Source organism: Peromyscus californicus, unplaced genomic scaffold, assembly GCF_007827085.1.
Source record: "Peromyscus californicus insignis strain IS unplaced genomic scaffold, ASM782708v3 Scaffold_5__1_contigs__length_169319896, whole genome shotgun sequence".
Taxonomy (NCBI): domain Eukaryota; kingdom Metazoa; phylum Chordata; class Mammalia; order Rodentia; family Cricetidae; genus Peromyscus; species Peromyscus californicus.
The window spans coordinates 90,737,639-90,761,000 of NW_026294573.1; the positions used below are offsets into that span (position 1 = coordinate 90,737,639).

General features: G+C 47.9%; 1 protein-coding gene across 7 annotated transcripts in view; it reads left to right on the forward strand.

Annotated features, from left to right (window-relative positions):
* Nucleotides 1–23,362, forward strand: part of Epb41l4b (erythrocyte membrane protein band 4.1 like 4B) — a 151,496-nt gene that overhangs the window by 24,528 nt on the left and 103,606 nt on the right. For all 7 annotated transcript variants that reach the window (XM_052717805.1, XM_052717804.1, XM_052717807.1 and 4 more), the window contains exon 2: nucleotides 18,876–18,980. In XM_052717805.1, coding sequence (XP_052573765.1) covers nucleotides 18,876–18,980 — 105 coding nt within the window. The remainder of the gene's footprint in view (nucleotides 1–18,875; nucleotides 18,981–23,362) is intronic.

Consider the following 23,362-nt stretch of genomic DNA (forward strand, 5'->3'; position numbering starts at 1 on the left):
CAGTTTTTAAAGATTTATTTATTCTTATTTTATGTGTATACATGTTTGGTTGCTTGTATGTGAGTATACCACATGCATGGCTGGTGGAGGCCTGGAGAGGGTAGAGGGTCCTCTGGAACTGGAGTTACAGGTAGTTGTAAGCTGCCATGTGTGTGCTGGGAACTGAATTTGGGTCCTCTTCAAGAGCACCAGGTTCTCTTAACAGCAGTCACCTCCAGCCCCTGCATTAAATAAACAAACAACAACAACAAAAACACTACAGATTCACCACTACCCACCCGAGAAAGAAAGAAAGAAAGAAAGAAAGAAAGAAAGAAAGAAAGAAAGAAAGAAAGAAAGATCAAACGTTAAAGCCCATCTATAAAAACAGCTTCATGTGTGTGTGCCTCCATCAGATGAATGGATAGAGACGCCTCTGGTAATTTAAGTCTGTTTTAATAGCCAAGCTCACCACAGACGGTGTTAAAGGGAGAAATTCACGGGCTTCCCCACTCATTAACCTTTTTGAAACTTTTACTCACATACTCGGTACTGAGTAAACCACTCTAAATTCTGCATAACAATTGGCGTGATCCTGAGAGGACTAAATACAGGCTAACTTGACCACTGTGTTTATTACTCTCTTTTATATGGTATCAGAGAGCCAAGGAGCATCGTGTCCATCGTAGTCCTTCCTCCCCCTCTTCTCCAGGATTTCCCAAGGTCCTCCTGATGTTTGACTGTGGGTCTCTGCATCTGTTTCCATCGGTTGCTGGGTGAGCCTCTTGACAGTTGGGCCAGGCACCGGTCTATGAGTATAGCAGGATGTCGTTAGGAATCCTTTCATTGACTGTTTTTTTCCTTTTTCCAGTCACATTTGGTTCTATCCTAGGTCTCTGGGCTGCCCAGCCTCCGGGTCCTGACCCTCTGGGCTACATCAGGGGCGGGTTCCCTCTCATGGTATGGGTCTCAAGCTGGATCAGTCATTGGTTGGCCACTCCCATAGTTCCTGCGCCACCTTTGTCCCAGCATATCTTGTAGGCAGGACAAATTGTAGATCAGATGTTACGTGGCTGGGGTGGTGTCCCAGTTCCTCCACTGGAAGTCTTGCTTGGTTACAGGAGATGGCCACGTCAGCTACATATCCACTAGTTGGCTAGGGCAGCCATAGCGATGTGCCGCCTGCTGGGAACCTTAAACCATAGAAGTCCGCTCTCTTCCAATTCTGGGGCCCGGAGTTAAGACCACAGTGTTGTGAGCAGGGTTTCCTACCGCTCCTCTCCTTGTTGGGGATGGCTACTCCTACTGCCTTTTCCCGTCTTCCCAGGCGTTTTCCTCAGCTCATGTACATCCCTGTGTCTCCCTGTGTGTGTCCTGTCCTGTCTTGTCCTCCCCTGTCTTCTCCCTTTTTTCACACATACTTACTAATTTAATTTATGTGGTGTGTGTGTGCACACGTGCACCACAGCATACGTGCAGAGGTCAGAGGACAACTCTGGGGAAAAAGTCTTTTCCTCCCACCATGTGGGGCCTGAGGATTGAAATCAGGTCACCAGGCTTAACAGCACGACCTCCGTCTGTTGAGTCATCTTACCAGCCTGTCTCCTCTTTCTGTAGACACACCAGTCAGGTGGAATAGGGCTCATCGTGATAGCCTAGTCTAACCTAACTACTACTTTAAACGCTCTGTTTCCAAATACTGTGGCATTCTGAGGCCCAGGCTTTAGCGTAAGAATTTGAAGGGGTCAAAGTGCACTTTGGCCCACGACACTGCTCAGTCGCATAACCTTAAGAAGCATGTCCCCACCCTCTGCTGATAGACATGCTACCTGAGGTGTGTCCTGTGGGTAAACTCTGGGCAAGGCCCTGTTAAATTCATCACCTAGCTTCATAGAGTTGTTAGAACATCTTTACTGGCTATCAGACTCCACCCAAAGCTGAACAAGAGTCAGGACTCAAAACCTAAGCCCATGTCCTCATTGCCCTGTGTTACTCGGCATTCAGTCAGATCCGAAAATCTTCCTTCACAGTTGAAAAGCGTGGTTGGACTCAGGGGTGGGGTTCCTGTGAGGCTGGGTTTAGGGAGTGCTAGGTATGAGGTGCCTTACTTTGTGTGTGTGTGTGCATGTGTGTGTGTGTGTGTGTGTGTGTGTGTGTGTGTGTGTGTGTGCACGCGTGCATGTGCGTGTGTGTGTGTGTGTGTGTGTGTGTGTGTGTGTGTGTGTGTGTGTGTGGCCAGTAGTTGATGTCTGGTACCTTTCCTATAATGGTTCTCCAACTTCTTATTAATTTTAACTTTTTAGACAGCGTCTCCCACTGAACCTTAAACTCAACAATTTCGTGAGGCTGCCTGATGAGCTTTGGGGATCCACCTGTCCCTGATCCACATTCCACACCCCGACTCCAGTGCTAGGGTGGCGTGGATGTACCACCATGCCTGGCTTCTTTTTTCCTTGTGCCTGCAGGACAGGCACTTCACTGGCCAAGTCATCTCCGTAGTCCTCACAGCACATTTCACTTGGCCTGAGTTGCAGGTCCGTTTGAGGAGACATCTACATCCACCACAACTTTGTTCTTTCCGCTCACGTTTCTTGGCTGGCTTCTGTGGGGGATACGCTAGATATTTATTGATGTGGAGTTACTTGCTTGCAGAATTGCATGGGGAGGGAAGTGTCTATAATCTGGCAGCAAAAAGTACTTCTGCAATTTATTCTCGGGGCTGACCCTCTCCTAGCAGCTTGTTCCTGCCCCCCCCCCCCCACAAGCCATAAAAAGACATCCATCATTTTAATTGCATGTTACTCTTCCATTGGGCACCAATTTATTTCATTTTATTTTTGCTTTTTCCTGTGGTGGTAGGTTGGCTGCCTCCCCTTGCCCTGCCTGCTGCTTGGCCAAAGAGAGAGTGGGGTGGGGGGAAGGATAGGAGAGGAGAGGAGAGAAGGGGGTAAGTAGTTCTCCAAATCAAGCACTTCTTACAGTGATAGAGTTTTTAGCACCGAGTATCTGGTTTTCCAGTGTCCCATGTTTGGTTCTTAACCTTTTGGGAGCAGAAGGCAGAGAATACCTCTTGCCTGGCTGACCTAGGTAGCACAGTGCAGACTGTTGAAGACAGTCTTGAGAAAGGCTGTTGGTATCCTCAGAAGGCTTGCTTTCTATTCTTGGCTCCAAAGTAGCTACCTGGAAACTGTGACCTACCTGCCTTCTAGGCTTTGTCTGTCCCGTCTGTCAAATGCAAGTTTCTAGATCACTCCTGGGTTCTTAACCTGGTAACTTGGTTGTTAGACCCAGGCCCAGATACTGTGGCCCTCCAAATCTGCCCTCATGGGACCTTGTCCTGTTACACTCCATGATGTCTTACTCTATTTCATGAACGATGATTGTACTTTAGTTCAAGGTCAGAAGTCAGTCTTACATCTTTCAGAACTGTTCTGAGGGAGAAAGACATTGATTCCATGATAGGAGGGATAAGGAAAGGTAAACCCCATTGTGTCCAAAGCTAAACATTTATTGCTCTGCGTACTTCCTGTAACAGGACTTCATTTTGTGTTTGTGAAATTAAGCACAAAGTGTACAGCGGATCACTTGAATAGGCTGCACAAGGCGGTGGATGGAATGTGACTTGGGTGTGCATTCTTAGGTGTACATTCTTGGGTGCTAAGTTAGGTCCTCATGGAAGTCTTTGTACTATATTTTGTTATGATGATATGGAGTCAGATTAATTGTTTGCAGCTTGGAGTAATTTTTCCTATCTGCATCCTACAACCTGCTCATCTTCACAGTGCTTATGGGAATCTCTTTTCCCAGCTAGTGGCCCTGATGCTCCAAGACAGGGCTCAGCCTCTGGTTGCGGCCACAATCCAATCTCTAGCTCTGTTGTACCTGGTGAGATTTTGTTTAAATTCTTGCTCTGGGAAAATCTGAATATAAATAGAGACTACAGGGAAGTAACTATAATCTGCAGAATCCCATTTCTTATTTCCTGAATTGATTGATTTTGCAGCACTAGGAATCAAAACCATCCTACACAAGCCCCTCTACCTCTGTATCCACACCCCTGGCCCAGTTTCTGCGCTATTTTAAAGCAAATCTCATAATTTGTTTAGCCTTTATTTCTTCATTGGTCACTTCTAACAAATATATATGCAATAGATGCATCCATATGTCATTATCATGTTCAATGCAAAATAGTGATTTCTTTTTTGGGGGGAGGGTTTGAGACAGAGTTTCTCTGTGTAGCCCTGACTGTCCTGGAACTCACTCTGTAGACCAGGCTGGCCTTGAACTCACAGTGATCTGCCTGCCTCTGCCGCCCAAGTGCTGGGATTAAAGGCGTGCACCACCACCACCTGGCCAAAATAGTGATTTTTTTTTAATGTCACACAGCAAATAAAAACTTAAGCAGTCTTCTACATTTGTCTACAAAAACCTTCTTACTGTTTTAGTCCCCCCCCCCCCCCCCCCCCACTTGATTCAGAAGCCACTGTAGGTCACACGTTGTGTTTGGTAGATCTATCTCTGTTAGCTGGTGCAGCATTCCAATTTATCAAGCTCTTTCCCTGGAGCTGGCTTATCGTGTGTGAGTCTAAGGCAGCCGCAGATAGTCAGCAGTTTTCTCCTAACCAGAGTTAGTGGCCTTCAAAAAGGTTCCTAGTTTCTCTTTTCTTTTCTCTTTTTTTAAGTATAAGTTTGTTTATCTTACTCTCCTTTGTTTCCAAGCAGGTGATACTCGAGTTAGCCTCACCGTATGGTGTCTCTTGAGAAACTTGGCTTTAAATTTGAAAAAGAGTTGATAGGTATGAAATCTTTCCTATACACACATATGCCACACACACATGCTGTGTCTGGTTTTTGCTCCACTTATCATCTGTTATATAATAAACTTCACAGAGTGCTTTGAGCCTTAAATGGCCATTTCTTATGGGTCTGTTTTGTGGATTATGGTGGTCAAGAACCCAAAGCAGAACTCAGCTGGCAGTACCTTCTGTTCCTCGAGAAATCTGCTAAGGCCCCTTCAAGATGCTCAGTTGAATGTTAGACTAGGATGGGGTGGGACCCTCATGTGTTTGGATGACTGGAAGGCTGACCTGTAGTCAGAAGGTTTCTCCAGTGCTGCCAAGCCCCCACAGTCCTGTGGCCCACTTATAAAATAATCACTCAGAAGCTTATATTAGTTATAACTGCTCGGCCATTAGCTCAGGCTTATTACTGATTAGCTCTTACATTTAAATTAACCCATAATTCTTATTTATGTTTAGCCACCTGGCTTGGTACCTTTTTCTCAGTTCTGCCTAGTCATCTTGCTTCCTCTGTTTCTGGCTGGCGACCCCTGACTCTGCCCTTCCCCTTCCCAGCATTCTTCTCATCTGCTTGCCCCGCCTATACTTCCTGTCTGGCTACTGGCCAATCAGCATTTTATTTATCAACCAATCAGAGCAACACATATTCACAGCATACAGAAAGACATCCCCAGCACTGGCCCAGCTGGGATAGTTGACAGGAACATCTAGATATGGCCTGGTGAGCATGGCAGCCTCAGGGTAGGTAGACTTTTTACGTGCTAGATGCATCTTCCTTCAGAGTAAGCATCCCAGAGGGGCTGTTACTTCACTTTGGAAAACACAAAACATCCATAATACCATGTTCATTTTGTTTGAAGCTGTGCCAGGTTCTTCCAGATTCAAGGGAAGCATTCAAAGGCCCTTTCTTTTCTTTCTTTTTTTTTTTTTTTTTTTTTTTTTTTTTTTTTTTTTTTTTTTTTTTTTTTTTTTTTTGACAGGGTTTCTCTGTGTAACAGCTCTGACTGTCCTGGAACTCACTTTGTAAACCAGGCTGGCCTCAAATTCACAGAGATCCGCCTGCCTCTGTCTCCCAAGTGCTGGGATTATAGGCGTGCGCCACCTCCGCCCGCTCAGCTTCAAGGGCCCCTTCTTTTTTTTTTTTTTTTTTTTTTTTTGGTTTCTTTCGAGACAGGGTTTCTCTGTGTAGCTTTGCGCCTTTCCTGGAACTCGCTTTGGAGACCAGGCTGGCCTCGAACTCACAGAGATCCGCCTGGCTCTGCCTCCCGAGTGCTGGGATTAAAGGCGTGCGCCACCACCGCCCGGCTAAGGGCCCCTTCTTGATAGGAGTGGTGTGAGAGAATTTGCAGCCAGGTTGTAAGTACTACCATTTGGAAGGAGAACACAAAAACTGATACTGAAGTCCTTGCCACTTGGTACTTTTCAAGTCCCCATGTACTTTGCTCATCTTATTGTAGCTATTGTTGATGTTTTGAGACAGGATCTCCCTGTGTAGCCCAGGCTGGTCTCAAACCCCAGCTCTTAGGTCTCCAGCCTCTGGAGCACAGGGTCTACAAACACTGTCATGCCTGCTACTTGCTCGTGTTTTTTTGTGAGTAGCATCGTGGCCTAAAACTAGGGACAGTCTTCCTGCCTCATCCTTTTGTGTCCAGACTTTTACCTGTCTTTTGGCAGAAGATAGAAACCCCTGTGTGGGAGGCATTGGCCTTAAGGTTACTCAAAGCATCTCCTGTCCCTGTCCCATTTGCTAGGGGACTGAGAGAAGCACTGTGGCAGTGACATGATATCAGGCAAATGGAATGCCCCCAGGCCATGGTGTTAGGGAGGTCTGTTGTCAGTGGGGTGGTGTATTAGGTAGTGAGGAGTCCATGGGCAGTATGACAATCCTTCTGGAGAGTAGAAAGCATATTTGAAGTGTTTCAGGGCATTCCAAAAACTGAGCTTTGGGAATCCTTTACCCTTTTCCAGCATCTTGAGGAATAAGTGGGAGGCCCATTCCTCAGACTAACTCAGGATTTATGCACAGCATTTCTGGATGGAAGTATAGGCAGACAGACGTGGAGCTCTCCAAAAGACATTATATGTCCTCGTGGATTGAAAGAAGGCTCAGTGGGTTGGAGGTGTAGCTCAATGAAGAACATTTGCTTTGAATATATGAGACCCTTGGTGTGATCCCTGACCCCCCACTCTCACCTCCCATCCAAGAAAATATTCATAGGATTCAGGCCAGAGAATACTGTGGTCCTCACTGCATCCTGTGAGGGAGATACAAAGGGAAGAGCCTAGAGCTTTGAATCTCTGCCCAGATCTAAATACAGCTTGACCCAAAGACAGCTTATCAGCTGGGAACAGGCTGGTCAATAGTTGATCGATAATACAACACAAAGCCTCCGTGTTCTCTATTGATCTCTCCATTAGTTGATGCTAGCATGGCTGAGGGTCTGTGGTAGGACAGCTCCCAGTCCCTGTCCAGACTCCCTAGCTCATCGAGGGCTTCACAGTGGCCCAAGAAGGTCACGTGGACCTGGCACCAACCCCCTTCCACTGACTGGCTGGCCAAGATGAAAGCTCTTTTAAAAGGATTCTTACTTCCTTGTTGTTCAAAATTAAGAGCAGTTGGTAATGCTGTTTCCTCTGATTTCTAAGAGATTGGTAGCCAGGCAAATCAGGAAATTAATAACATGTGCTCTGCTTTACCAGAATTCAATTTCTAGGAGCCACCCAGACGGTTGATGCTCAGTTCCCTGCAGTGTCTCGGCTTCTGTGTCTGTGTGTGAGCAGATAATCTACTTTCTACACTGCTGTGACTTTCCAGCTGTCCAAAGGGGAGTTTCCTTTCCTACCCTGAGATCCGTCTTTGTCCCAATAGAGCCAGACTCCTGTTTGCCAGTAGCATTTGGTATTCATGTATTGAATTGGGCTCAAGAAAGATTTCTGGTTTACTTCTTTTTCTTTACTTTAAAAAAAAAAAAATCGGGGCTGGAGAGATAGCTCAGCAGTTAAGAGCACTGGCTGCTCTTCCAGAGGTCCTGAGTTCAATTCCCAGCAACCATATGGTGACTCACAACCATCTGTTATGAGATCTAGTGCCCTCTGCTGGCCTGCAGGCATACATGCAGACAGAACACTATACATAATCAATCAATCAACCAATCAATCAACCAATTAATCAATCAATCTCCTTTTCTTTTTAAGGCAGTCTTACTGTGTAGTCCAGATTAGCCTCAAACATGTGATCCTTCTGTGTAGCCCTCTGAGTACTGGTATTAAAGGCATGCACTACCATGCTCATCAATAAATATTTCTTGTTTGCAGGACTCTTAGCATGCATTCAGAGCCAAGGTGGTGAATCAGATGGCCCAGAAAGCTGTGGGTTAAGATTAAAGAACTCTGCACTTAAAGCCAGGAAGCTTTGGGGTTCCAAGGCTTGTTTTGCCAGTTGGAAGCTGTATAAGCTGGCCATGTGACTTGTATGAGGCCCAGTCTCCTTTTTGTGGGGAGGCATTATTTTGAGAGAGGGTGGCCTGGAATTTGGGAACTTCCTGCTTTCTAAGTGCAGTGGTTGCAGGTGTACAGCTTTCACTGGCTTAAAATCCAGTTTTTAGTCACCAGAACTTGCTAATGGCTGAAATAGTAGTTTTCTTCTTCTTTTTTGAAATAATGACTTTGTTTTTTATTTTATGTGTTTGTCTCACACACACACACACACACACACACACACACACACACACACACACACCCCATGTGCATGTTTGGTGCTTTCAGAGGCCAGAAAAGGGCATTGTATTTCCTTGAACTAGAGTTTATAGACAGTTGTGAGCCACCATGTGGATGCTAGGAACCAAACCTGGGTCCTCTCTGCAAGAGCAGCCAGTGCTCTTAATCTTTGAGCCATCTCTCTAGTTGCTGAAATGGTATTTCTTCCTCCAAGGTGATTTATTTGGTAATTTTAGTTGTTTGTGTTTATGACATCCTTATCTTCTTTGTTTATGATAGCACAGCGATATTGACAATGGGGACTTTTCTAGTTGTTACATGTTATTACCACAAAATACTCAAAGTAATTACTTGCAGAAGAAAAAGCTCTGGTTTGGCCTGTGTTTGTGCAGGTTACAGCCCCAGAGCAGCTGGTCCCATTGCTTTGGGCCTGTAGTCAGCAGGTGCATGTCATGAGGATCAGGTGGCAGAGAAAAAACCATTTCTATCATGAGACAGAAAGCAAAACCAATGGGAGTGAGTGAGGTGGGGGTTCCATAAACTCCTTCAAGGGCAGGTCCCCAGTGACCCGAGTACTCCTGACTGGGTGTCAACACCTCCCCCCCCAGCCACACAAAGCCCTAAAGGTAAGCTGCTTCTAACAGTGTCACTCTGGGAGCCAAGTCCTTAACACATGGGAGAACATGTGTTTAGGGGACATGCCTAGGCCATTTCGGATATGTGTGTCTCTAACAGAGAGCTAGTTTCTCACAAAGGCTCCTAGAAAACTGGTAAGTTGGGGCCCAGTGGTGCTAGAACATCTGTCTAGCAGGTACATGACCCTGGGTCAAGGCATCACACTCAAAAGGAAAATGAGGGGAGGGGGTGTAACTGTCTTGGCAGAAATGGAGATTCCTGAAGAGACATTCTGGCCTCTCTTTGGCCACCGGACTATTAAAATGATGATCCCTAGGAGTTAGAATTTCCCCAGGAAGCTCAGGCTGGGAGAAGGAAAGTGTTGAAGCCAGTACCAGCCAGGGGAGGAGCTTGTGTCTACTCAGAAGACATTGCATACCTTTCTGACACTGCCTGGCAGGAGAGACTGTCCAACCTAGGGTGGGTCGATGGTGGGTGGGACCACGTTTGACCAGGTCTGCTTGGCTGTGGATAATTCTTGCCTCCCTACCCTATTTAGACCTAAACCTTATGTCAGGATCCTGAAGATGGGTTTGGGGTGGAGGTAGGCAGTGTCACTGGTGCTCTCTGTTCTGATTAGCAGTGTGGCTACAATGAAGAAATCCCCTTCAAGGTGAGCTTGTTAGGGCCGCTTGGGATCTGTGTGTCTAACAGCAGCTAGTTTCTTACCCTAACAGCTCTGCTAACAGAAGGCAGGCAGGAAAGACAAGCAGACGGAAAAAGAAAACAGACAAGTATGGCAGAGGTTGGGAGGGCCGGTGACTAACCATGAAAGGCGTACTTCCCAGAAACTGTGGCCTCTAGCCTTGAGGCAGGGGCCTTCTGGGAACTACTAGCTCTGAAGCCAACTACGGTCCCAGGTAGGGCTCTGAGACAGGTTTAGACTGGGGGTATTAATGTGTTAGAAAAGGAAACTGATCTTTAGAGATCAAGGTAGGTTTACAAGCATCCCAGACCGGACTAACCTCACTCTTTCTTTGGATGGGATTGCTAGACCTCAGGTACCTCGGGTTGTAGTATTTAACTAAAAGCATGTGGTGTTAGGCCTGTGTCCTGGCAGGGGACGGAGGTTTGGGTGAAGGTACTCCTGCTCTGTTGTGGGGTGGGGCAGCACACGACATGCCTGCCCACTTGCTTTCTTGTTGATCCAGCCGTTGAGCAAGGTTGACAGAGCAGGTGAGAACATTGCCATCTTCTCCAGAGTGACACAGGTCGTGTTCGGTGTGCTGGAGGGGGTCACAGAACTGGGATTCTGATCCAGCGTGTGTCCCCACAGAGGCACAAGGCACAGGCCTATGTAGAACAACTGTGCATATCTATAACGGGGCTGGAAGCCCCTCACCACACAGGTGCCCTTAAGGAGGAGGCACTGTGGGCCCAGTACTCCAGTACTCCCACCCAGGCCTGCCTATGGCACTTCCACGATAGAAGAGTGAAATAGATAACTGAGAGATGGAGTAACGGGCCCGAACTCTTAATGTACTTAACATATAACAGGTCTCAGGCCAATTTCAGGATGAAACTTAATGGGAGCAAATTTGAAAACAAACAAACCAGCTGTTCATAGGTTCAGAAATCATGAGCATAGGGGCTGGGATGCAGCTCAGTAGAACGCTTGCCTAGTTTGTTCAGGGCCCTGGGTTTGAGCTCCAGCATTGCAAAATTATATTTTAAAGGCTTTATTTTGTTATTTTGTTTTGTTTGTTTTAACCCTTGCATGGGAGCCTAAAATTTATTTCTATTTTGTATTTAAAAAAACAAGGTGGCACACGCCCGTAATCTTGGCACTTGGTGAGTGGAGGCAGGAGCACCATAGTTTCCTCCTGAACTACATAGTAACACCTGTCTAAATAAAAAAAAAAAAAAAAAAAAAAGAAGGCATTTCCTGGCATGTGTAAGGCCCTGGATTTGATCTCCAGTTCAGTTCCACTCCCAGAACCACCCCCAAACAGATAAATAAACAGGAAATATGTAAATATTAGGAGAGGTCACATGGGATATGATTTTTGTTTGTTTGTTTGTTTTTAAGACAGTGTTTCTATGTGTAGCCCTGGCTATCCTGGAACTTGCTGTGTAGACCAGGCTGGCCTCAAACTCAGAGATCCATCTGCCTCTGCCTCCAAGTGCTGGGATTAAAGGTGTGCACCACCACTGCCCAGTGGGATATGATTTATAAAACACCAGTGTCATAATGTGTGTTAGAGATGACTGGGGTTCTGTGGTGGGGGGTGATGATTGTACAAGAGTTTTACTCTCAGGTCCCAGCCAGCTATAGAAAATTCATAAGAGAATTGGAATGGGGAGATCTGAAACAGTGGGTCATTTGAAAGTTTTTGTGGGGACTGAGGATTCTCCTTAATCTATAGCTAATGCTTGTGTTCACCTCCGCACGCCAGAGGGCAGTGGAGCGAATGATGACCGGGGAAGGGTGCTGGCCCCACGGTTTGACTTGCTGGAGGTGAGGGTGGGAATGGGGTAGGAGAGCACCTGAGGTCATGGAGGGGCGCAAGTCTGGCTGTACAGGTAGGGGCTGCTGTGGAAGGTGGCATGGATATTGTGTTTGGAGGGCATCAGACTTCAGAACTTGGCTGGAATTCAGGGTACTTTGTAGGGCCCTAGGGAGAGGCAGAACTTGTTAGAATTTAAGCCCCTGATCAGGCTGGAGGGCACCCACACTTGCTTCCGTGGTGGGTACTTTGGAGCAGAGAAGGATGTCTTGAATAATGGCTTCTCTCAGAGACTCAGAGGAAAAGGGCGGTAGTGGGCAGATGCAACACTAGAGGTGTCGGGACCACTCGGGACCATTATTGTCTGGGTATGAAGTGATGCGCTCCGGCCTGGGACGGAGATGAAGGGGAAGAAGGGCACACAGGGATGTACCATGTGATGGATGTGGGGCAGGTGCATTGAGAGGGCTCCCGCAGTCGTTTTTGTCATTTAGACCCTGTGCTTTTCCCATTTGGCTCACCACTAGAACGCACGCACTTAACTGAGCATGCGCAGCGTAGCTTACCTCTTCCTTTCAAGTCTGCCTGGGAAGCCTGGCATTTTCTGTTTTGGAGATTAATGAGATTCGAATGGTTGGCTCCTGCCATCTTTGTTCTACAACTGGGTTTGGCCTGTTTGCATTGCAGCTGGGGCAGGATGCAGTAAGACATTGCTAGTAGTATCTTATCTCAGGTCACGCAGTTCCTTTATTTAGGGCATGCAGTGAAGACTTGGGCCGTCCAGCAGTCTCCCTTATCAGAAACAGGGCTGGGAACCAGTGAGTCAGCACAGTAGCCTCCCGACTGGCTAGCAGAGACAGCACAGAGTCCCTGCCTTTCCCTAGTAGCTGTCTGTTTGCCTGCCCACCCCAACTTTGGCTGGCAACTGTGGACTCTTAGGCAGCTTTTAACACGCTTGTTATTTTCAGCTCCTGTCAAATCAGAGAGAGCTGCTACAAAGAGGCATACTGATCAAAGCTGCTGGTCCTTGGGAAAAAGCATCCATTGAGATGGGAGGCATAGGAATTAGGGCTGCAAGAACTCAGGGCAGAGCCTGCTAGAGCCTGCTGTGTTGGGGGGCAGCTTGGCATGGAAGCCTGGTGATAGGCACAGCATCACTGTATTCTAGAACCTCAGGCCTGGCTACGGCCTCCCTTTCCGAACATGCAGCCTCAGAGGGCAGGAGGTCCATGCTGTGTGAGTCCTAAGCTGCTTTGCACAACTTAGCTTCTTAGCAGGTGCTCATTCACAGAGGACTTCTTGCAGGGAGCAGGGAATAGCTATCCCCAGTTCAGACTATTTATTTAGGTTTTGAAAAAAAAGTTCCATTTTTTTTTTTTTTACATTTCTTATTATTTGTATATATGTGTGCCTGAGTGTAGGTTTGTGCATGTGAGTGCATTACCCATGGAGGCCAGAAGAGGGTATTGGATCACCAGGAGCTGGAGTTGAAGGCACTTGTAAGCTCCCCAACATAGGTGCTGGGAACAAACTCATGTCTTCTGGAAGAGCAGCAAATAATCGTAAATTTGCTGAGCCATCTCTCTAGCTCGGGGTTTTAAGTTTTGTTTTTTTTTTTTTAATTTTGTGACAGGGTCTTACTGTGTAGTCCTTGCTGGTGTGGAACTTGCTCTGTAGACCAGGCTGGTCCACAGATCCACCAGCCTCTGCCACACAGATACCCAGATACTGGGAATAAGGGCCTTCACCACTGTGCTGCCCCCCCCCTTTTTTTTTGACATGATCTCCTGTAGCCGTCTGGCCTAGAACTCCTAGCAGAGCATGGCCTTGAGCTTTTGATTCCCCTGCCTCCACCACCCAGGTTAGATTACAGACGTACACCATCACACTCTCAACTTTCTAACCCCCGCTATATCTCCAGGACTTGGAAGGGTGGTTGGAAGTTGATGAACGATCAGCAAATGCTTGTTAAATGAGTGAATGACTGAATCTGGCACAGATGGGAGACTTCGTTTACTCTAAAGCATCGAGGATGACTTCCACAGTAACTCATCTCCTATGGTAACCATTAGACAGCACTTCACATAATTGCAACAAAATTGTGTTTAGGTAAATGGCCTTGCAAGTGCAGTTGGTTCCCTAGGTGCTGGTTGGCGGAATACAGAATTTGAAAATATTGCAGTGAGCATATTCTCGTGTTTAGATGTGCCGCTTGTGATGCACCATTGGTCTGTGGTTGGTGCTGTAGCACAGCCCATCCGCTACATTTCCTTCTTGATCCCAGACCCCACCATATACCTCCCTGGTTATCCACCTATACATCACCTGTGTAGGTTAGGATATGTGACAGCTAGGCTCTATGCCTTGGAGGGATAGGGATGTGGTTACTCAGGTGAGCATGACTAGACCCTGTCCTCAGGGAGTGCTCACTTGGAAGGAGGAGTGCAATGGGGGGGGCGTAGACAGCTGCACCCCAAAAGTGATCCTATGTAAAGTTACAGGCATGCACCTGCCTGTGGGGTTGAGAGGAAGGAGCGTATTCTTTGCTCCATGTGATGAGATGTTTGACAGTAAAGAGAAACTGAGTTTTCTGGAGCCTCTTTGAGGTTTGAGAGCTGAATTTGCAGGGTAGGAGGGCTGAGAGGTAGTGGGGCTCTAGTACAGTGGCCTCAACCCTCCCATCTTGGTCCTTCTAGTGACCCTCTGAACATCTGCTTTGAGGACCCCTCCAACCTCGCCTTCATTTTACCTCTCTCTGTGAAGCTGGCAAAGGCTGCTGGAAATTCATTATTCCAGAAAAAGATGTGGTAAGGAGCACAGGTAATTGTTTGCAGTACACAGGAGGCAGCCATGAGTCCACCAAGGGAGGGTCTGGTATGATAAAGGACCGCTTTCCTGTGGAAAGGTTCCTTCCCTGCCTCTACCCAAAGGCTCGAGGAGGGATAGTGTTCGGAACGAAGTAGAGTGGCGGTGTGCACTGACCCTCTTCACTGTGCATCATCAGTTCGTAATCGGTGATTGATGAAATCATATATTGGAGGGTAAGTCTTGAACCCAAGTAGAGAGGCACAGGTCGGGGTGCAGACTGGATCTGGGGCTGTTTTAGTTCTGTGGCCATGCAGATACGTACAGGACAAGTTTGGGTTGGGGATAGGGGTTTGGGGGGGATTATGAACTGCTTCATGTCACAGTGGGTAGTCCATCTGGGCCCCAAGCACAGTCTCTTGCTTCCTCCCAGCCTAGGACTTCTGCCATGTCCTGCTGCTAAAGCCTTTCTTAACTAGTCCCGTCCCACTAGGACACTCCTTAATGAAGCATCGGCTCCACAGCAGCAGGTGTTGCTTGAGGCTGGCTGCACTGGAGAGCAACAGGGAACGTAGCCTGAGGGTTGGTTGTTAACGGGCAAGAAGGCAGAGTGCCAGAGTTCGCCACCCCCCCTCTCCAGTCATATTTGTTGTCTGACGATTGTCCACAGGTCAGTTTTAAAGAGAAGTTCACAAGGAAAATATCCACAGTTTTCCATTTGAATATGTCTGGTTTTGTTTCAGCAAATACCCGGTTTTTATAAAGCAGTTCATAATAATACAGTGCACATGTTTTTAACATGTTGTTTATGATTGTATATGCCCGCTGCACATGTGGAAGCCAGAGGGCAGTTCTGTGGAGATGAGTCTCTCCTTCCACCTTCACTTGGGTTCCAGAGCTCTAACGCAGGACGTCAGACTCGTGTGGCAAGTGCCTTGACCCACTGAGCCATTTGCCAGTCTACGGCACATATGCTTTTCTATAGTTGGAATCAAAGCTTATTTACTTCTTTCCACTGATCTCTCTCTTCGTAATCATCCTCTCTACTGGTAGGGCCGTGTCTGGAGTGTTGGCATGCCACTGTTCTTTGTCCTTGTGCTTGGGGCATTAGCTGGCTTGTTCTCTCCGGTGGGATACGCGGTAGAGCCCTTCCACGAACATTGAGCCTTCAGCTTCTGTTGCCGTCCCCAGAGGAGCTGATCCAGAAAGGAGTGTGCAGTCTGCAGTCTTGCGGTAGATGCTGAGGATTGGAACCCAGGACCGTATGGTAGTGTTCTTTCCCCCGACAATGAAGCTTTATCTCCGCCCCTGAGTTTTTACTTTGGATATGCCCTGTAGATGGAGATGTGCAGATAAAACTGGGGTATAGTTTGATGAGTTATCAGAACGCAAACACCCTGTCTCCTGAGATAGAATGCTGCTTGCATGCCGGGCGGTGGTGGCGCACGCCTTTAATCCCAGCACTCGGGAGGCAGAGCCAGGCGGATTGCTGTGAGTTCGAGGCCAGCCTGGGCTACCAAGTGAGTTCCAGGAAAGGCGCAAAGCTACACAGAGAAACCCTGTCTCAAAAAAACCAAAAAAAAAAAAAAAAAAAGAATGCTGCTTGCTGGTCAGACATGTCCTCCCGACCCCCCACCCCTGACCCTTGCATGCCCTTCCCTTCTCGAGCAACAGCTACCCTGACTTTATTGTGGTCGCTTCCTTATTCACTGCAAGTTTCCTCAGCCAAGTGTGTATCCTAGACAGTGTGTGTCCATGTGTCTGTCCTGGGCATTGTGGTTTGACCTTGCCATTTGGAAGACCGTCTTTTAGATCTTTGAACCTCGGGCTGCCTCTCCACACCTTGTCTCTTCTCCTTCCTATACTAGAAATGGGATAGTTTGCATTATGAGGTTTCTAGAGGTTTTTTTTTTTTCTAGGCTGGATCTTGTGGAGAGACTGTGAAGCAATTTGTTGACTCAGGAGGTGGGATGTTCTGTCACAGGGACACAGTGACTGGTTACCTGATGGGATGGGAGTTGCCATTCTGCTGTTATTCAGGCTGTGAGATGTTGATGTTGCAACTTTCCCGTTCCTAATTATTTTACATGTTGGTATTCTTTAATAAAGAAAACACACATTTAGTATGTGTAATAGCTTTGCTGGGGTTCACATGCTGTACATCACCTTCTAATTGTCCAGTCCGGAGACTTTCAATAGATGCAGAATTCTGCATCTGTCGACACAGTCAGTTGTAGGACATTTCATTGGTAAAATACCAGCCTAGCTATCGACTCTCAGCTCCCTCAGTCCTAAGCAACCAACCCCTGGTCTAGTTTCTGTCTCTGTGGTTTGTCCACTCTGACATTTCTTAGGATAAGGCCATACATGTTTGGTGCTTTGTGATCTCCTGGGACTGAAGCGGAGGGTTTTCTGAGTCCAACCCTATGGTAGCATACATCAGTACTCCAGTCCTTTTCTTGGTGAAGTAATAGTCCATCAAATGAATATCCTGTATTTTGATCGTCAGTTGATGGCCATTTCCGTTGTTTCTGCCTTTTCGGTATAATGAATAAAGTTGCGAACAGCCCTGTACAACGTTTTCATGAGCATGCATTTTTATTTTTCTTGGATCTAGACCTCGAGGTTAGAATTCCAGTGCGGTTGCAATCGTTACTCCATCAGCAGTATGTGAGGGGTCCAGTGGACCCACCACTTGTTGTTAGGTCTTTTTCCTCCCGACCAATCTGAGTGGGCATGGAGCGGGTCTGGTTGTTGCTGTGGTTTCCTGGGCTCTGTGGCTGCTCCTGCTGCTCACCTTCCCAGGTGTTTACTGAACCCTTGCATGTCTTCAGAGCACCGTATGCGCCCTTCTGCTGGTTCTTAATTGGATACTTGTCTTTCCATTATTGAATTGTAATAGTTCTTTTATTTATTCCGGATAAAAGTCTCTATCAGGCATGGTTGGCCCTTTACATCAACTGACTGGAGCAAAACTACTGAAAAAAAAATTGTGTCAGTACTGAACATGTATAGACGCTTCTATACATTCTATACATTAGGTCATTCCCTAGACAGCACAGTGAAGCAAGAACAGCTCTTCACATAACATCTGTAGTGTCTCAGGTGTCATGAGTCTTCTAGAAGATTTAAGTCACATGAGAGGATGTGCATAACTTATTTGCCATGTGTATGAGGGATTTGAGCATCTGTGCATTTCGGTCTTCTTGAGTGGTGCTGGAACGTTTCCCCACAGGCTGGAGTGACGACTGTATGTGACTTACAAACTTCCCCCATGTTCTGGATTGCCTTTGCACATTTTTGACATCTCAGTGCCTTTGAAGCACCGACGCTTCATACATGAATATACAGTTCATTGTTCTCTGGTCACTTGGTTCATACTGTTAATGCCATCTCTCATCAACTGCCGCCAACCCCACGCTCACGAAGTGCCTACATATCATCGGAAGTTTCATAGTTCTTCCTCTTCCCCTGAGGCCTAGTCCGTCTTGAGTTAATTTGTGTGTTCACTACTACCTACTCTTCCTCACAGGGAAGGGTCAGGTGACACCAGTCGCTTCCCCATTGACTGCCAGTGTTGGTAACAAGGAGTGAGTTCTCCAATCACTGTATGGAGTTGCTGTTTGTTTTCTTTGACACCTAGTATAAATGTATTTGCTGTGGTGTAGATTTTATCAGAGACACACGCCTGCATTCTGCTCCGATGAGTACTAATAAGCCTCCTCGTTAGTTAGTCAGAGGTCTGAGTCTTCTTCAGTAGCTTTCAGGTGGAGAGCCCCTCCGTCTTTCTGAAGAGGCGGGGAAAGCATCTGCTGCCAGCCTGTTTTGCAAGGCAGACAGAGAAGCAAGTTGCAGCTTCCCAAGGTCATGCCTGCTTCTAAGTAGCGGGTGTGGCTGCTGCCTCTGACTCCTCTTGTGTTCATGCTCCATCCGTGAACCACACAGAGCCCTGGAGGGAGTGGACCCGGGGTTTGGGTTTGAGTCCTGGCTGGATGGCTGTGCACTGTGGCAGATCTTCTGTCTTTCCTGGGCTTTGGTGGATTGCCCTGTAAAACCAGAAGGCTGACCAGACCGTTTGACAAGACTAGCAGAGTTGCTAAGGTGGCCTGCCTTCACATCCAGCCCAGGGGTGGCTGTGCTGGAGCAGAGCCCACCACACCTCTTTGCAGGGTGCCTGGTCTGGGCAAAGCTTGCTATCACATCAAGTTCTTCATCCGGAAGGCCTCCTTCTTGTAAGGAGAGAAGGGAGAGGGTGGACAGTGTTCAGCTGGGTCTTTAACCTGATAGGATTGCATGGTATTTGAGAGTATCTTTAATTACACATTCTTACTTCACTTAAAACAAATTTGTATGCATGTATGCAATTGATGGAGAGAAAAGGACTTTTAAAAATATTTTTGTTTCTTATCCATCTATCGTACCTTTAATTTCCACGTCCCCGTTTGTCTTCCAGAAACATGCCAAAGGCCAGGATTTGTTTGACCAGATTGTGTACCACTTGGACCTGGTGGAAACAGATTATTTTGGTCTGCAGTTCCTCGACTCCGCCCAGGTCACGGTATGTCTCGCTGTGATTCATTTCAAGAACGATTGGTTCTTCGCGCTAATTGCAGTGCCACAGCCCTCACTACACACTGATAGAGAAAAGAGTGAAATTGAGATATTGTGCCAGTGATGAGCTTGGCAGGCGGTGCTGGTGCCTGAATGAAATACATGCAGGATGCTCGTCAGCTCCTCCCACCCTTGAGGTAGCCACTGACCAGGAGGCTCTGCACAGAATGCCTTCTGGAAACACGGCTGAACACGGGCACATGATAGGCACATGGCTAACGTAGGGGTGAAAGAAGAAATCACTTTGACATCTTTTCAGTGGTGGGTCTCGAGGATCCATCACCTTCTTGCCGAACCTGGGAGGGAAGATGGCAGGTGCTGTGAACGGGAGGAGGGCTGGAGGGGATGATCAGAGCAGGCCTTCACTCTGGGAGGAGGTATTGGGAAGTCAGAACAGACTCACCTCACTCTCTGGAGACAGATGCTAGACTGAATGACCTCCACAAAGCTCAGTGCAGTTCTTTCTTTTTAAATTAATTGTTTATTTAAAAACTATTTATTTTATGTGGTATGGATGTTTTGGCTATGTACTAGGTGCATACAGTGCCCAGGGCCAGAAAGGGCATTGGATCCCCTGGGACTGGAACCCAGGTCCTCTGAAAGAGCAGCTAGTGCTCCTGACCACTGAACCATCTGTCCAGCCCTCACACTTCTCTTTCTTTTTTTTTTTTTTTTTTTTTTTTTTTTTGGTTTTTCGAGACAGGGTTTCTCTGTGTAGCTTTGCGCCTCTCCTGGAACTCACTTGGTAGCCCAGGCTGGCCTCGAACTCACAGAGATCCACCTGGCTCTGCCTCCCGAGTGCTGGGATTAAAGGCGTGCGCCACCACCGCCCGGCGCACTTCTCTTTCTAAGAGCAGGAATGACTTTGTAGTGCTTCTTCCCAACAAGATACACCTCTGGGTTTCAAAGATAATGTATTCGGCACTCTAGACGTGTTTGCTAAGGGACTACTATACACCGAGCTCTATTCTAAGCATTGAACGAAGGTGGTGAATACAGTTGATGTAGCGAACATGGCAGGGGGTGGAGAGTTAAGACTAATTAAGGATCCAGGGAGGGAGGTCAGCAGTGCAAATGTGAGGACCTAGTTTGGATCTCCTCACCCATGTTGAGCAGTGTGACAGCGCATGTCTGTAACCCAGCAATGCTACATCCCGGGGGAGGTGGAGAGAGTTGCACCCTGGAGCTTGCTAGTCATCTCGCCTAGTTAATCTGTGAGCTCCAGGCCCAGTGATAAAACCCGTCTCCAACAATAAGGTGAAGAATGACCGAGGAATAAACGCATCAGCTTCTACCCGCCACGTGTGTGCTGCATGCACAGGTGTACATGTGCACGGACACATACCTACCACACACGGACTAAAACTAGAAGAAGTGTGGGGCAGGAGGACTCGGCTGCTAGGTGAGACAGTGTCGTGGAAGCTGGTTTTTCTGGGAACAGGTTTGAGCTGGAGAGCTGAAGCTCTTTGTACGTGGCAGACACTTAGCAGATGTTTCCTGGGGATAGCTATAAGCTGTAGCTGCTCAAAACTGGTGCCTGGTAAATGGGTTTGCTGGAGACGCTCGGGGGATGCTGAGCTCTGAGGAGATGGAATCTGGCTGTTGGTGCTCCTGGCTCCATCCTCCTGAGGGGCCATCTCTTGGGTGTCTGTGCACACCACCACCACTTCCCTTTGCACCTTAGGACTTCCGTCAGCTCTCAGTAGAGTCCTTACCTTGCAATAACTGTTGCCTCCTTGACTGTCTGATTCCTTCTTGGTTTCTCAACTGGAGATTCCCTTAACCCCCAAGTTCCAGGGAGGCATCCCACCTTCTCCCTTTCTGCCTCCCTAGCCCAGTCTACTTCCTTAAATTGAGGTCTGCCCTCTGCCCTCATGGCTGGCCTTCACATCCACCGAGGCCTGTCTATTTTTTTTTTTTTTCTTCACCTGCATGAGCTCAGGACTCAGTTGCTGGCTCTGACCATATTCTAGATACTGTTTCCCTCTCCTTTAAACCTCATTTCAGCAAACCTCACAGCTTCCCTTGTTCCTGTCCTTCTGACCATCTCCCATCCCCCAGTCTCCTCTTTTTCTTGTCTTCTTCCCTGCCCTGGAGGAAGCAGGCTTCGGTCTCCACTCAGTGTTTGGTCCTCCTGCCCCTGTGGGTGTTCCCTGGCCTCCCCGTGGCAACCAGGCCCATCTGTTTTCTCTGGGACTCTTCCCAGGCTGCCAAGCACTGCTGGAGATGAGCGCCTGTGTCTTTTGTCTGCAGCAGAGATGACAGGTTCAGCCAAGTCCAAGCCTCCAAGCTGTGCCCCAGGAGGGTGAGCTTCTCACCGATGCCTCGGTGCCCCTTGGTTCCTTTTCTGGTTCCTGCCACAGAACTCTAGTCATATCCTCACCACTTATGTCTAGCAGCTGTTCACCTGCAGAGAAGATGGAGGCCATCTGCCCCGAACTCCTGTGCTTTTTGCCCTGCACCTCCAAGCCTCTCTCTCTTCCCGTCTATTCTTACTCCATCTTTGGGGAAAGGGGTTGGCCTGCCCCTGCATCGTCTTCCTTCCGCAGCGACACCCCCAGTTCCTTTCCAGTGGCATCCTGAGAACCGCTGTCTTAGTTTAGGGTTACTATTGCTGTGATGAAACACTATGACCAAGAGCAAGTTGGGAAGGAAAGGGTTTATTTTGCTTACGTTTCCATATCACAGTTCATCATCAAAAGCGGTGAGGGCAGGAACCCAAGCAGGACAGGAACCTAGAGGCAGGAGCTGATGCAGAGGCCATGGGGTGGGGGGGTGCTGTAGTAGGTGGCTGTTTGTGCCGTGCCCTGAAGCACCGTCCCCTAGTGAGGCAGCAGGTAGCTGCTAGGTACCTGCCCCTCGGGCATGGCCCCCAGGGACCCTTAAGACCTGGGATGCACATATGCGCTCTCTCTACCTTGTGGATTTTGGATGCTGAGGTGGACCAGGGCAGAGCTCGCCAGAGAACAGCTTGGACCTGGCCTCACCCTTCCAGAATCCTGCTACAGTCCCTTATTTCTGTCTTGTGAGTTAACCCCCAAATAAATTCCTTTGCTCATTAAGCTGATTCCGTGGATTGATAGCGATGTAATTGTATTAGGGTGCTGCTTACTGGCTTGCCCAGCCTGCTTTCTTGTAGAACCCAGGACCGCCAGCCCAGGGGTGGCCTGGCCCCACTCGCAGTGGACTGGGCCCTCCCCCAGCAGACACTAATTAAGAAAAGGCCTTAGAGCCAGATCTTACAGAGGCGTTTTCTCAACTGAGGCTCCCTCCTCTCTGATGACTCTGGCTTTTGTCGAGTTGACTAGCCAGCACAACCACGTTCAGTTTCTCTGTGCTCAGCATCCTCTCACCCCCCTAGCCTCTGACACTCTCGAGCGCTTCATGTCACCCAAACTCATCTCTATCCTGCCTTAGGCGGATGGGGCTTTTCATTAGGAGATCTACAGCCCAGGAGCTGGAATCAGTTCTGGACCCTCTTCCTGATTCTGACCCATCTGGTGACGTAAAGTTTGTGTCTCCAAACCTAAGAGCGCTCAGTCTTTATGGTCAGTGACTAGTCTGTAGCCCCAGGGTCTCCTTCAGCTAGAAAGCCATCATTTTTGTCTGTAGAACTAAGGGCCTCTTGTCTGGCCATCATTTCCTCATTCCCGGGTGACCCCTCTACAGCCATTTAGCTTCCTGGAAAGCTTTGGATGGGACTCTCTTGTGAAAGACTTTGCCATGAAGCCCTGCTGACTTGGCTGGCAGGCAGTCCCATCATTGTGCCCTTTCACCATGGAGCAGGATGGATGTTCACAGCAGGACCCAGGTGTCCTGCCCAGACTAGACACCTGCAAATATCTTGGCTCTGCTGGTCCTGAAGACTCTCCAGCATCCTGCTCTGCAGACGTAAGAGACTTCCTGTAAGGCAGCTGTGGGATCCCCATCTGCTTTCAAGTCCAAGGATGTAAGAGGTGTGTTGCTGCCTCCAGGGCCCTTCCTTTTGCCCCTGTATTTGGTTTTTCGGATGATGCTGTTACAGACTGGTCCTGATGGTGCCAACCCACATCTGTGCCATTCCACCGGGTCCTTCCCCGCACTGATACATCTCACCACTTAAACTCTGGATGGCCCTCTAGATTATCTCCACAGACCAGCTCATGGTTCATGAAGTACGTCCTTAGCTCGCTGAATGTTTTTCCTCTATGTAAACCTTGGAGCTCATTTGCCTTCGCTGAAGCCTCATTACATGTCCTTGGGCTTGGTATTTGTAGATATAAACAAATGGGGCCGGGGACCTGGTTCAGCAGTTAAGAACACTTCCTGCTCTTTCAGAGGACCAGCTCC